The sequence below is a fragment of the Nestor notabilis genome, unplaced genomic scaffold, assembly GCF_000696875.1.
Source record: "Nestor notabilis isolate BGI_N333 unplaced genomic scaffold, ASM69687v1 scaffold1070, whole genome shotgun sequence".
Classification (NCBI taxonomy): domain Eukaryota; kingdom Metazoa; phylum Chordata; class Aves; order Psittaciformes; family Psittacidae; genus Nestor; species Nestor notabilis.
This window is the reverse complement of record NW_009910410.1, coordinates 1,046-16,446: the sequence shown is the minus strand read 5'-3', so window position 1 is coordinate 16,446 and position 15,401 is coordinate 1,046. Positions and strand designations below refer to the sequence as shown.

The 15,401-nt window shown below is 37.6% G+C and overlaps 1 protein-coding gene across 1 annotated transcript in view; it reads right to left on the bottom strand.

Annotated features, from left to right (window-relative positions):
- The window catches only part of OSBPL10 (oxysterol binding protein-like 10), a gene marked incomplete at its 5' end in the record, with an annotated part of 71,762 nt that extends 58,183 nt beyond the window's left edge, over positions 1 to 13,579 (bottom strand). Inside the window, 3 exons of the mRNA XM_010009768.1 lie at positions 1,634 to 1,825; positions 11,558 to 11,637; positions 13,404 to 13,579. Of these exons, the coding sequence (XP_010008070.1) occupies positions 1,634 to 1,825; positions 11,558 to 11,637; positions 13,404 to 13,579 (448 nt within the window). The remainder of the gene's footprint in view (positions 1 to 1,633; positions 1,826 to 11,557; positions 11,638 to 13,403) is intronic.
- Positions 13,580 to 15,401: the final 1,822 nt, after the last annotated feature.

The window sequence follows — 15,401 nt, the reverse complement described above, 5'->3', positions numbered from 1 at the left end:
ACTCTCACATCAAGCACAACAAAATAATTATCTTCCATGATTACAGATTAAAGTCCTGTAATATTTACCTTTTTGGAATGACAACACATTGCAATACACTGCAAACAGATGAGTCTGAAATACCCAGGCCTGTTCTGCAGAGGTGATACCTAGCCACTTGTTCTGTTTTACTATAGGCTAGTATTATTTCTTCCTTTCGAAGTGTAGTTCTTTGCATCTGTTGACTTTTTTCTCTTTCCAGCTTATTATGATCAGCACATATACTAATTGTCTCTTTTAAATTCCTTTCAGCCCTATCCAGTTTCATTTGACAAAGTTGCAACAGCTCTCACTGATTATTTTATTATCACGTTTAAGGTGCACTTTGAATTCGACCTACAAGAGCAAATACATTTAATCAGGTTGAAATAACTTAGGGGAGATGATTGGTAGGCAAAGACAAGATATTCTAATGAAAAACAAACAGATGTGTGTTTTCTATAATGTAAAGAAAACACAGGTGACATTCAGACAGCATGCTCCTCAGAGCAAGGAATGACTTCAGAGCAAGGAATGACTTGTTAATACAACAGAGGGGACAAAGGAAGTTTTCACTTTTAATGTTACCAGAATAAAAACAAGCATTCTTCATCAAGAGGTGTAAATTGAACATCCATTGTGACCACACACTAAGAATTCATTAAAATTCTTAATATGAAAGGTCTCTATAAAACATTTAGGGAGTATAAACTTAAAAGCAGACTGTTGAGATTGTAACTTGAGGGACTGGGGTAGATATTTTAAGCCCATGTGATAAAAGAATGCTTTAAAGCAGTTAGGCTGCCAGCAGTTTCTTTGGTAGAATGGTGGGAGGGATACCTACAAAGCCACTATTAAAGAACAGCAAGAAATTCCGACAAAGCAAAAATATTAATGAAAAAGGATGAAAGAAAGACGAAAGCAAGTTCTATGCAAGTCTGCCATACTATTTAATCTTAAAACTCTGTACTCTTTTCACTGTCTGGAAGGCAGACTTAAATTGGTATACAAGTTATACTTAAACCCTGGCAAACATGTTTTGAAAGAAACATGTTCTCTCATTTGCTTTTTATCTGTTTAATACGGACAAAGCATTCTTCCATCACAAGGCCAACAACAGAAACTTGGCAACAAAGTTAAAACTATTGCCACATAGAAACAAACTGCTGAGCCTGGTGTCCTGGGTTCAGCTGTGCCTTCTTTCACATTCATTTATTAGATTTAATCAAGGGGTGGGGGTTTAGCTAAAAAGCTAAATGCTTCAGGGCCTTCTTTCCAATCTGAAAGGTTTTGCTGCATGCAGCTTAAGAGATGTTCCTCTGGTACTGCAGCACCGCTGCAAAGTCTGGGAGCTGTGGCCAACCTATTTCCTCTTCTAAGCATGTGCCCACACTAATTTTAGCACTGGCATAAAAAAGCTTGTACACACCAGTCTTTAAGCTGAATTAAAGACTGCCTTTTGCTCTATGAGGGGATCAGTACAAAGCAGTCAAACAAAGTAGGAAACAAAGTAAGAAACAAAAGAGAACTGTTAACTTGCTAGACTTGGTTGCTTATTTTAAAGCAAAATAAGCTGTTCGGTGTTATAGCAAACCAGCACATTTTTCTCCCTTACCTCTCTGACTTCATGGAGTTGACCAGAACGTTGGCTCTTTGCTCTTCGAGCAGCTGCAGGCGATTTGTGATGCGTGATGGTTACAACAGTTGGCCCACTTTGATTCATATGTCGCTGGCCACTAGGAGATGCAGCATTAACTGTCCCAGATGGCAGCAGAGATGAGCTTCTACTTCGTGAGGATGAAATGTTCTAGAACAACCAACGGGATATTGATATTAGCAACCTTTACACAAGTAAATAATTTACAATTCAGGCTATAGATTGTGCTGTTCTACTTTCCTCACAAACCTAAATCTGGAGGTGTAACTCACAGCTGATTTATTCCTTCTGATCCATTTGCACTGCTCGGCAGGGATCTTGGAAACATTGCAGCTATTACCTTTGTTTCTTGGAGTGCCTGAAATTGGCCTTCACAAAAGTCTTCATAAACTCTTACATATTAACATGCTGCTAAATTCTTACAACCATACTTTTTAGGAAAGATTAGGAAGGATTTTGCAGACAGAGTAATAACAATACCAACACAAATACTTTTTATGAAGCCATTGACCTATAATTCACCAAACTGCTGTGAACAGCAAGAAAGCAATTTCACCTGATGAACTTCTGAAACTGTGCAGTGCTGTTTGCAGCATCACAGGAGCTGTAATTTTGGCAAGGCAAATCCACACATCAATTAAACATTAACATTTAAAATTAAATATGGCTTAAAGAGTCAAAATGTTTTGCAGTAAGCTTGGGATAAAGCCCAAACACAAAAAAGGCCAGAAATAAATCTCCAACAGTATCTGCAGCATGAATACTCTTAACATATAACCTATAAAATCAGCCTGAAGATTCAAGAACTTTCTCTGTTCTAACTGTGTGAGTGTTGCCATCTTGGTTTCCTTGCTGCAGCCCTCAAACTCACGTTTTTTAGGACAGCAATTCTCAATCAAGCTCAGATGGGACCTCATATGTAATGTAAAAGAGCTTTTCCCTTCTATTTGAACTATTGACTGCCCTGCAAGGTTAAAACTGAAACAGAAAAACTCTTGCTTCATGAAATACAAACCACTTCAGAGAGTAAAGTGCTACAATTAGTAGCACTAAGGTGCATATACAGCCCATGGGTGAAATAGCACTTCACCTCCCCGACAAACCCTGCACAAGTAATGACAGCAGTCTTCAGCATTGCTAAGACAGTTACCATCAACGTGGGGTACTACTCTTGAGTCTGCTGGCAAGTGCACAAAAACATTACTTGAGTACAATCTCTCTCCTCTTCCCTCACAGGTCAAACTTTGCAATTGTGTGGGTATTTCATTAAAAGACTTTACATGCAAGGTGGACAGGTTCCAGCTAGCACTGAATTAGTCAGGCATCCTGCCACCACTACACTGCCTGTAAAAGACAGTTTATCTGGCACTGCCAAGAAGGAAGAGTGAAGTTAAATGATCCCTCTGCCACCCCTACACAAAACTAGAATTCAGACTTTTTGAGGCATTTGAAGGTTTAAAAAATAGATTATCACCTTCCCAGCGTGTAAAGAACTGCTGTACACATAGAAATAAGCATTATTCCATTGGTGTGAACCTACATTTACACACACTTCCAAAAATGATGGTCAGACGCCGGTATTGTAATCAACACATTCTTCACTACCATGACTAAGAAAATTATAATAAGAAGCATCTGTGGATTCAGACATTCAAAAATCAACCGTCGTGTCTGATAATTCACAATTGTATTCAAACTGGATTTGACTCTAAGGAAGAAAAAAAGGGGATGGAATTTGTCAGAAGGGCACAGAAGGTTGCCAGGTTTTTCATTCATCTTCCATGTGGAAGAGCATTGCTTAGACATAAATACAATTAAACTAAGAGCCAGAGAAAAAGATATTCAGGACAAAAAAGGGGATGACGGAGACTGGGTGTGACTGAATATCCTGTTTTAAATAGAGGTTTCACAGATGGAAAGCTATGCATAGTATATAATAGCAGAATATACTTACTGGTGTTTGGTTTTTAAACTGATTAGCATTAGAATACTTCTAAACTAAATTTAGGCTGCAGAGGAAGAACAGGATTATTTCCTTTTTTTCCCGGCATAAGATCAACTTATCTTCCAGTTAAATAAAAGTTATTTTGGTTTTAGAAAGAAATCTTCTGAGAATGAGTGACATTCTAGTATCATGAGACAATAATATTAAAAATACGTAACTGCTACCTTCATACAGCTACACTGATCCTAAAACACAGATAAAAAGCAGCCATGTAAAACAGTGAGTTTTTCTTAAAGGAAAAAAAAAAAACCAGTATTGTGTGAGAAGTGCAATTATGTTTTGATTTTTTTTGGGGGGGGGAGGGAGTTACAGATCTGCAAATAGCAAAAGTAGCATAAAACAAATATGAAAAAGATCCATGTACAGTTTCTGTTTAAATACAGAACCAGAAGGATGCCAGGACAGTTACTTTTCAGAAAAAACAACTGCCAAAATAATCTCATTTAACCTGCACACTACAAGAGGTATGTTCACAAATTGAAATGCACAGTTAATATCGATATAATTCTTCTTTCTTGGCAATTCAATGCTATTTTTCCTTAAGACAGTGTTACAAACTGCAGTGAACTATCCTTAACTGGCCCGCAGGTTACATCAGACATGCTGACTGCAGCTCACACCTCATCATGTCATCCAACACAATATGTCTTTCCTCAAACCCCACTTACACTTGGGAGTCATAAATTTGATAGTGAACTACTAATACAAAAGCTGCTAGCTAGCTGCAATTTTTAAACTGGCTTCATATCACAGGTCAGTCATGAACACACTTCCAAGAAACAGATATGCCCATTGTTTTAGGAGTCGTCCTTATCCAAATTAGATTTTTTCCCCTGCAAGATTTGCTCTAGTTCACTTTGTATCACAACTCGCTGGGCTACATCAACAGTATCCCTAGACTTCAGGCAAAATAAACAGTCTGTGGAACCACAGTGCATTTAAGATGGCTTTTCATTAAACTTTGCAAAGGCACGTGGCAGCTCACAGCAACTGTTGGTGAATACTCATTTTCAGGGCATGGAGTTTGTGAATCAGTGGGGGAGGAGAGAAAAATCAGGAAGAACTGATCCATCTATACTTTCAGTAGCAGGTGGGGGGGCTGCTCAAGACGGCTGTCCTGCTACAAGGACACTAGATAGGCTGGAATCAGCATGTACACAAGGACATAGCCTGGTGTGCCTGACATTCAGCTGCATGCCTTGCCCAACAATAGTGCTATGAGATCTCCAGGGAGAGACTACCTCTGCCAGTAAGCCTTTCTACTAGAGTCCTCTCCTTCCCCTCTCAGCACAAGATAATTATGAACGCTATGCTGCAGGAAGATTGGCAACCTTGAATTAGCACATATAGCCACAGTCTGTGCCAAACATCAGAGCCAAGTACATTGGTTTGAACAGCTTTTATAAGTCCATAAGCAAGTTTTCCTTACCTCTTTGTTTTCTGTCCCTTTATACCCTTCATTCGTCTCATGACCCAACATTTCCAACTAATGTGCCAGAAAACTCCACTAGCTCATGACACAAATCCTCTAGCATCTAGCTTGGGATTACTCTTTAGAGTTCATCTGTAACATATAAACCCTAAGCGAGCTCAGCACCAGGCCCTCTGGCTGCCATGAAGCTACCCCTAGGTAACGCCCCATGATAAATATAAAAAATTACAACTTACAACTTGCAAAAGCAGTCACACACGCAGCCCGGGTGAATGTCTGCAGGAGGCAGTTTATACAACCACTGAAAACCTTTTGAAGTGGGGCTCCACGCCTTTAGGCACAGAGTACAGCAGCAGAGTGCTGTGCCTGCTCTGCCCAAGGAGTCAGGGCAGCAGCTAATTCCTCCTGACAGCTCCTTCCTGCCACTGCCAGAAGACGCCTCTCCAGGAACTACACACTCAGCCCCTTCAGCACTTTGGAATTTTACAGCACATTGTCAACACCTACATCCCAGCCAAATACTTGACTCTTCTTTCGCAAAACTTCTTCAGATCAAACACCGGGAATGACAAGCATCTCTTTTGCACTGGCACACAGCTGTGCAAAAACTAGAGTTTTCTATTTTTGTTAAGATGTTAAAGCCTATGTGATGTTTTCCACAGCTAAAAACACTCTCATGACACATCACACCATAACAGACATTAAAGTCATTCTTACAGGAAATCAAAGCAATTACAGTGACCACTGGTTCTTTATCCCTAATCCCCTGCTCTTCACCCTAGCACTGCTGGTATGACTGTACCTCTATTAGCATACCTTGTTTTCTTTGGTCCTACTGCCTTCTGGTTTGCAAATAAATAAATAAAAAGATACTGAAAAGTCTAATGAAAGGAAGACATTATCTCTCCAACAATCAGTAATGCATGGTGCAAATAATGAGTCAAGAAATCCACAGGCTGAAGCACTCCAAATGGATTACAAATATTCTTTCCTGAGGCTATACTTTACCATTGCTCCAACTGTTTGCCTACTAATAAAATGAAACTAATAAAAGAATAATACAGAAGCTAATAAAAGATTAATTTGTAACTTGCCTTCATCTTGGGTTTATGACCTAAAACAGCTAAAGTACACTTAGCTAACATAGGGTTTGGGTTAAGATTTTTATTTTAGTAGATTGTCCACCTCCAAGATAAAAAAGCAGTATAATGAATGCTTCCACTTGGATATCAAAAATCCTAACAACTAAAATAATGTAATTGTAGAACAGTAAGTTCCAACTCTACTAATGTTTTCATGACTCATTCTCCCTCGAGATTGCCCTTCCTGCCCAGAAAGCAGCTGAAATGTTTTTCACCACTTACCAGAAGCAAACAGTTTTGTTTATCTTGGAAAGTAAATGCAGTATGCCAGAGATCAATAAACTCATTTCTGAAGTGAACTGTCCTATCTGTTTATGGCTAATAATCATCATTTTCACAGCATTATGCCACAGATGTTTTCTACAGAATAATAAATACTGAAATGACATTCCTTTACTGTGCATGTATATAGCACAGAACCAATGCTGGCATGCAGCTTTAGAGCTATGAGAAGTCGTACGCTTTCAGAAAGTAATTACAATTTTGAGACATCCCCATTAAGTATTTTAATTCCCATCAACTTCCTTTCCAATGCATCTTAAGTAAACAAACACTGATAAAAGAAAAATATGGACAGAGATCTGTCTAATTTACATTATAACCATTCGCAAACATTAAAATGCAAATGACTGAATCTACATAACATCCAAACTTCAGCACTGCAAATGGATCAGCGTATGATATGCTTTGCGCATTTGTGTAAAGCACCATCTATGGTACTAACTTTTCGACAGAATATTATAGTGCTTCATCATCTTCAGTAAGGCAATACATATGTATGCTTTTAAGCAAGAGACTGCGATAATCATTCCATCATAAAATCTTTTCGTCATCAAGAATCACTTGAGCAAGCTCATTTTTAGTCCTAAATATTTTTTTTTTCCATTTCTATAGAAGGATTTTGAAACAGAGAACTCTTATCTTCATGCAGCTTCCAAAGGGAGGAAAAAGGGTGTGAAACATTCACATATTTACAGTCAAGCACTGTTTCCTTCTCAGCCTCACGACTGCAAGGATTTCCAAAGCATGCTTTAACTAGAAGCACTATTCTTTAATTAACTTCCACAGGTCAGGGTCGAGAGGAGGAGGCAAAAAAGCATACCAGAGCAGGGACGAGTGAACTTGCTCAAAAGGAAAAGAGGTTTCATGTGCATAAAAGAACCAAAAGAACATTCACAAAGACTTGAAACTTTCACTAAGTGAATCTGGTTTTATGGAAACAGTTATCATGCAGATGTTAAAAATGCCAGTGAATAATCCATTTAAAAATGTACAATAATATTCACTTAGAATTGTCAAAAAAAACCCCTGCAATCCTATCCAGACACACAATTCTTCCAGTACAGTGTGATTTGGCACTTGTGGAGATTGAGCAATCTGTAATTAAGCAAAATGAGACTCGTATGGGCATACCAAGAACATTAAGACTATCTTACGGCATTGGAATTCTTTGCTAGAGAACATTATCTTTTACTGCTTTTTATCATTTAGATGTAAAACTTCATTAAAACATTGTGACAGGTTTAGCTTGTGTTACATCCAATTGTTAGCTATACAGCTCACCTTCAGACCATTCATTAGGATGCAACTAAATTTAGTCATTAGTATACTTTTTTTTTTTTTTTTTTTTTCCCCAAATCACTGCTCTGCTTCATTTCCTCCACTAATTCAATCCCAGCTGAAGCCTTAAAGGCAGCAAGGACAACAAATCATGCAGTAGCATTCTGAAGCAGTCAGGAACTGAAAAAAGAGAGGAAACCAGTGCTGATCTGGATCCAGAGCAGGAAGGAGGAATGTTCTCCTGTGAGTGTTTCACAGGAATAGTGACACAGATTCAGCATTGAAAAACATTCTCCAAATTCTCATGTTTTCTCTTGAATCTCCTTCCAATAATACCTACTCAAGATTTCAAAACCATCTTCTCTCCCCAGTATGAAAGACCAGTAGCTAAAAGTTGCTTCGCTGGTATTCTTGGGAACCTTCCCACTGCTTGGCTTGTTATCCCATTATTTTTCCCCTGTTAATCTCTGTCCCTCTTGCATAAGATAAATCATACCCTTCACTGCGTATTTTACACTTCCCATCCCACCTCATTCTCAAGTGTATGACTCCTAAAAAAATAGCTAGAAATTTCTGCCTCTTATCCTTTCTCTGAAAAAGGTGAGCTTAAGCTGTAGGAGAAGGTGGGAGCAAGCACTCAGCCTCCAACTTTCCAGATGCCGGTTCTCAGAGCTTGGATGCTGTTCAAACTCTAGAAGCTTAAAACACATGAGTATCCATCTGCCTGTTTGTAACAGCACTATGAGAGACAGACAAGATGTGATTATCAGTTACTACACCCCTCAAAGAATAGGGAGAGGAGGGAAAAAAGAGCAATCCAGTCCTGCTGGCAGTAAAATAACAAATCACATCGTGACAGTCCTATCAATGGTAGGGCTATTTTAACAAAATCCATACATACAGATTTTCATCAAGTCCTCAATTATTCAAATTATTCAAAAGGAAGCCAAACATGTACCTCTCTCTGTTGTCATTACAGACCTTTCTATCTAATTCCAGTTCCTAACCCCAACATGAAAGAAACAGTAAGGTGGCTAAAATTGCAGCATGCTGGTTTATGTAAATTTGAAATATTTTTAACAGCCCGTTTCCACTTCCATGTTAATAATAATTATATTAATGTAGCTTCATCTACAAAAGAAAGGGGGGAAAAAAATAACAAAGAAATGCAGCAGTTTCTGCTTCCCTTACCTCCTACCAGGCAGTGGTTTTAAAGTATGAAACTGAGGAAAACAAAGATGTTAAAGAAATGCATTTTTCTCCTAGCTTCTGGAACCAATATCTGATATCCAAAGAGAAGCTTTAAAACTTAGTTGTAGATGAAATCTAAGTCAGCACCATATGCAATGCTAAAGTCAGGGAAAATCTGCCTCTCAGATAATACTCTTAAGTCTGAGAAGACTGGAGGGGGAAAAAGGGAAAAGATACTGAAAAACAGGAGACCAATCTGGTCAAAAGAAAGGTTCCCAGGAACAGGTAAGCATGACATTGTTTCAAGTACAGTACACTTCTGGAATAAGAAGCAGAGTCAAAATACAGAAGATGTAAATTCTCTATTTGCTCTGTGGCTTACAAAGGTGGAGAAGTGAGAGCGCTTTGCTAACAAACACATCAAGTGAAAAGTGGCCTAGTCTGATTTTAGATACACACTTGTAACACAGAACCAAAAAATATTTTTGAGTCAGTATTCTGTTCTCTAATAAATGGATCCAAGCTAATTGAAAGGTATGACTGGCTGTAGCAACCCAAATGCATCTATACTCCACCATCCTATGAAAAGTTTCTGTACTTCATCAGTCTAAGAAAAATGCAAGAACTCTCTTCCTGCTGTCTGAAATAACCTTCCATTTGGTTCCTCAGTTATGTATATGCACCACCTCTCAAGTCAAGGAAATCCTTTTATTTTCTTGCACTGTGAGCCTAGGAAGCAGAAAAAAGCCACAGCAGTGGCAGGTCACTACGCAAGACTCTACAAGAAGAAGCCTAGAGATGCCTCCCATTCTAAGCCCTTCCTGCTTCCAAAAGTTGCGTGTTCAATCCTCCATGGCAGATGCCGTCTTTGTATTTAATAGCCTCCCACTCACTCACTTAGTCAAGATTTTCTAATAACATTTTTCCTTTCAAACCTATATACACTTTTGGCATCCAAAGCATCTTATAATAATCTCCAGTTTCAATAATCTCCTTTTATTTTTCAGTTCCTTTTCTCTGAGGTTCTCCCATACAACTATTACTATTAACAGCTAGCACATATTTTCTATTCAGCCACTCCACAGCACTAATTAACACATTACTTCTCTGATTCGCCCTTTCCCTTCCCATCATCAGAAAAAAAAAGTGTAGTCAATTCTACAGAATTATTTATCAGTAGCAGGCAAAAGGAGAAAAACAAATCCAGTATTAAGAAATATCAGCAAATGAACAGAGAGTGTAAGAATCATTATGCCATTACACGAGTCACTGATACCACCTATACTGAACAACAGTTTTACTACCTCATCCCAGTACACTATAGATGCTAAACATTTACATGGGTTCAAGAAGTGACCAGAAAACATATTGAGGAATATGTCGTTGATGGCAGCTGAGTATAAAAAGTTACTATCTCTAGCACAGGAAGTCCCTGAGCTGCCAATCAACAGCAAGAGTATTCTGATCAGCAGAATTGCACCTTTCTGAATGGTTCTGGACTGCAGCTATATAAAAGCCACATTTAATTGGCATGCATAAGTAGTGAGAAAGTATCAAAATACTGAAGTTATGTATTCTCCTTCAAAAAGTGTTTTAATTACACAATACTTGCTTCCTGACAAGTCCACATAACTCAAAAAGAACAACAAAAAGTTGGTTTTGTTTTACATGGCATACTCCAATGAATGCCAGTCTCCTCGAAACACCATGCATCTTTTCTAAGTCCAACTTTCAAAGAAACTCAAGATCAACAACTTTGACAGCAGTTAACGGAAGACTGATACCCTCAGCATCCTGGGGCAGGGAGGAATCCTTCCTCCTTGCAGTTACATGCATTTAATTTTTTTCTTAGTATAGCAAACAGCTCCTCATGAGGAAAGCAATCTTTTTCATTCTTGTAAAGATACCAATAGAAGTGCTAAAAGGACTGAAAATAAGAGCAGGACTTTTTTTTTTCTAGTGACTCAGTGTTAACACCAAAATCATACATAAAATAAATACAATAATCATTTATTTCTAACAGGACTTTTTGTTTGGTTTTAATATCTCTCACTTCCAAAGTGCATTCTATATTAAACAGATTCACGTAATTTCTACTGGGAGACAGGAGACACTCTTAACCCATTATCCTGCTGGTTTTTAAGTACAAACATTTTTTTTTACATGTCCAAAATTTTTATCTCTTTGAGGACAAAAATTCTGACATCGCTTCCGAAGAGAAATAAATAATATAAACCTTCATATGATGACCTCTTCCAGATTTGGTAAAGAAGCTGAAGGCTCCTGCTAACATCTACCTAAAACTTTTATAATAAGAGCCATTAAATGAAATGAAAATGAAATAATTTCCTCATCAATAGAACAATGTTTATTAAGATTCCAGTTGACTTAAACCTTCTCCAGTTAGTGACGAATGACAACTTGCTGCTTTTATTCATAAACCTCTAAACATCAACTCACTAACTATAGCAGCCAGTCTATCGTGCAAGTCATACTGTTCTTCACCTACCCACTTAAAACAAAATAGTTACTTCTTCCTTATAATTATTTACCTTAGAATTACCTTCCTTGTGATGTTTGGCACAGGACCGAAGCTGAGTTATCCAGTATTGTTTCTCCTTTGCATCAGCAGCTAGAACAGAAACAAGAAAATGCAGGGAATCACACTTAAATCAATACTGAAAAGAAGATGATGGGGCTGGAGGGGGGAAGATTATTGCTTACGATGCACTGTAAATTCTAATTTACACTATTTCATGTGTAAGTTTTTCAATACAACACATCAAAACCTTGATTTAAGATGCTGTGGCCAGTTGCAAGAGATAAGTTTATGAGTCTTCTTCATAGCTATCTCTTCCAAGTGTTACTAAAATCAGAATTACCTCAAGATGACCTTTTTTTATCAAGCAAACAAACAAACAAAACCCACAACACTGTTTTACCTCTGCCCCTCTGTAAAGTGCCACACCACAGCATTTAAATCAGTAAAAGCTCTCACTCAGGCTGTCAATGAGCTACCAGGCAAGCTACCTGTTCCCTAGATACCTAAGTACTTCTGGTTTAATGCAGTTCAACTAAATATCTCTTTAAACCTGTGTGTCATCTGCATGCAACTTAAAGACACACACAATAACGAAAACCCAAATTTCCCCCCCATCTTTAAAAAACAGCTTTAGAAAATATTGGAAAGATTGCCTGCAGCCTGTGTCAGGTGGCTCCTGTGTAATATTACTAAATCTATTTGGGAGAGAGGTTTTGTTTCAAACAAACCACTACTACAGTAATCCCAATTAAGAATACCAACTCAGAGTGGATAATTTCAGTAAATATTTTCTCTTACATCCTTTGCTATTAAGTATCTCAATGGTTATTGACTCAGCATAAAAAAATATTTACAGATTTGAATAAAACTCATAGATTTCATTAAATTAAAACAGCATATTGTAAGTAATTTATAATCTCAAGTGATTGGAAAAGCATCATAATGAAACCACAAGTGTTCATGATTTCTAGCTGTGCAAATGCCAAAGAAGTTTTAACAAAAACTCTCCTTCGTTGTTCTTGTGTTTCAGTCAGTTCCAGGTATAAAACAGCAACACATTGTACTACGGAGGAGTCCTGCGTACTCTGTCCTGGTAGACAATTGACAAACTGTGGTCAGAATAAAACTAACGATTTTAAACTTTTGTTACACTACACTATGTCACCTTTTGTATAAATATATATATATATATCTCAGTTGGCATTTTTTTTCTTCTAAACTAGTTCAATAGAAAAGTGTTCTGATCAATCAGACTGAAAATACCTTAAAATAAAGTTATTTCCTTAATTAAAAAAATAAAAAAAAGGTAAAAGTAATTCCGAAGTGACTCTTACATACCCCTATTTTGTCTTTCTTACATTTGGGAGCAAGGGAAAGCACAATTTTATGTTAATGCTGCATTCAATTATTCTGAGACTTAAAAGAACATAGGATCTTAAAAGCCTTCCACTTGGCATTTTTCCCTTGTCTGACCCATCAGCAGGTTCATTCCTGCACATTATCTGCAGGATGGTGGCAGGGCAGAACAATACCAAAAACTAAATGCTATGCTGTGGACAGCAATAAAACAGCTTTTTCTTCCTTCAGAAGCAAATAAGATATATTGTACTATCACAATAATAGCTTATAGAAGGCATCTTGAGGTATCTTCCAGCCATGAAAGTTTACATATGGTAAATTCACAGATATTTAACTCCAGATTATGTTTTATAATATAGCGTGTAACACTATAGCTGTATAACCACTATTTCTGAAAGTACAGGGAAGTAAAAGAAAAGTGAGGCATGAGAGAAGAGATGCAGAAGTGGGCATGGGAGAGAACAATGATTCAGCTGGCATTTCAAGCAGCACTGTACCTCTCAACTTATACATCTCTCCATTAGCAGAGTAGACCACCAACATGTGTGGCACTTCATCACCATGCAGTATTATAGCTCCAGCTAAAGACAGGGTTCCTCGTGGCTTCTGGTTTTTACTTTGTTCATTCACAAAATACTGCAGAATCCCCGTCTCAAAGTCCAACACAAAGTACCTGTTCAAAGAAATTGCAAAGGTATGGCATTTCTGTTAAAGCATTTTTCATGTATTTACTCAGAGAAGAACACAGATTCATCTTAAATCAAGATCATAAACAAACAAATGACATCAAAGTCATTTTTGTAATTACTCCATTTTATAAGGTACTGTTCTTTTGATCATTAGGTTTGATTTTTCAAGGGCATGCGTGAGGTACTCTTTTACTCAAGTTTCATTCAGATTAATGGTGATGTTCACATACAAGACATGAAAGTAAGGAAGGGAGTTTTTAATTAAAAAGCTTCTACTGAAGAAGTACAAAACTGCTTCTTTTGGGGTGGATTTGGCCCCTCCCCTTTAATTTCCATTTATAACCTTGAAAGACATGCTAATTCCCCACTACTAGTCTTTTGAAAAGGTGACACTGTTTTTGCAGAGGGATGAGCACAGTTAAAGATACTGTGGTATTTTAATTTGTGATATTTCACATACATTTGAAAACTAGCCAAGGGAATTGAACATTCAGTCCCAGTACATATTAGGTAGGAAGTACGGACACCCACTTAGAAGAAAACAATTAGTAGGAGAGAGAAGTAATGTCTAAATTCTATTTGGTCATTCTGCTAACAAATTCTAATACTGCCCAGGTCAGTAAGTGTTAGAATCAGGAAACAGTCAGTGAAAATCCAGTAACCACAAAGATTTAAAAAGCGGTTTTAACAAACGCCAGCCATTCCTCAATAAACCAGCTGCTAGGATATGAAGTTCACAGAGACAAAACCAAACTAATTGAATTGTCCAAGTGCATTAAATGAAAGTGAAGATGTTTCAAACTCAGTGTGTCAGTCTCAAGAGTCAGAAACTTCTTCACTCTCCTCCCCCATAAATCTATCTTCCACCACAGCACAGATCTGAAATTACATTTACATGTGGAAATCATCTATGCTATTACACAGAACAACTCTTTGCCAAGAAGGGATGGACAGCAACCTCCGGGCTCTCATAAAGAACAGAATAACAACACCTGCCCCAAATAATGTTAAGCTAGTGCTTCACTACACCTCTCACTTCTGCCCTGATTCCATCTCCCACATATCCCACAAATGAGAAATGGAAAACTGAATGCCAACCACCATAATACTTCAATCTTAGTGTTAAAAATAAGAAGGCTCTAAATGGAAATTGCCAAAATTTCAGATTACCTGACTTGTATTACACCAGTCCATAACCTTCCTGCTTGACTTTTAAATGGTTTTACAATACTGCTCTCCCACTTAACTAAGCATTTTTCTCTTCAGGTTGCTTTATAGGGAACGATGATGCAATTAACCGCAGGTGAAAACAGCAGAATTGAAAGCATACAAAAAAAATCAGACTTGCACATTTCATACTAAATTGTAATTTCGCTCAGTCTCAGTTTTCTTTGTCCATTTTTGTAATCTCTCACAAATATTTTGGAGAAAAAGCAGAGCATTACACAGAAAAAATTATATAGCAGCTTGACCCTAGAGTTAGTGCTTCCCTCCATCCAACTGACAAGGTTTCAGCAATCGCTTTGGGTTTAGCAAACAAGCCTAGGTTTTATATGCTGAGGTGCCCATTCTGAGCCCCTACCATACTCATTGTAATTTCACTGTCCTTGAAACCACTGGAATGATTGTTCAGGCACAAATCATTTCAGCCTTTGTTATTAGGCCATCTTTTATCGATTGCTACCTTGTAAGTCATCACTGTGGTTAGTACAGTACTGCTCTACAATTAACAACAAGAGAAACAGTTAAAAATAAAAGAGGAGGATGGGGACAAGAAATATAATCCTTCCTTCTCCTATCTAAACC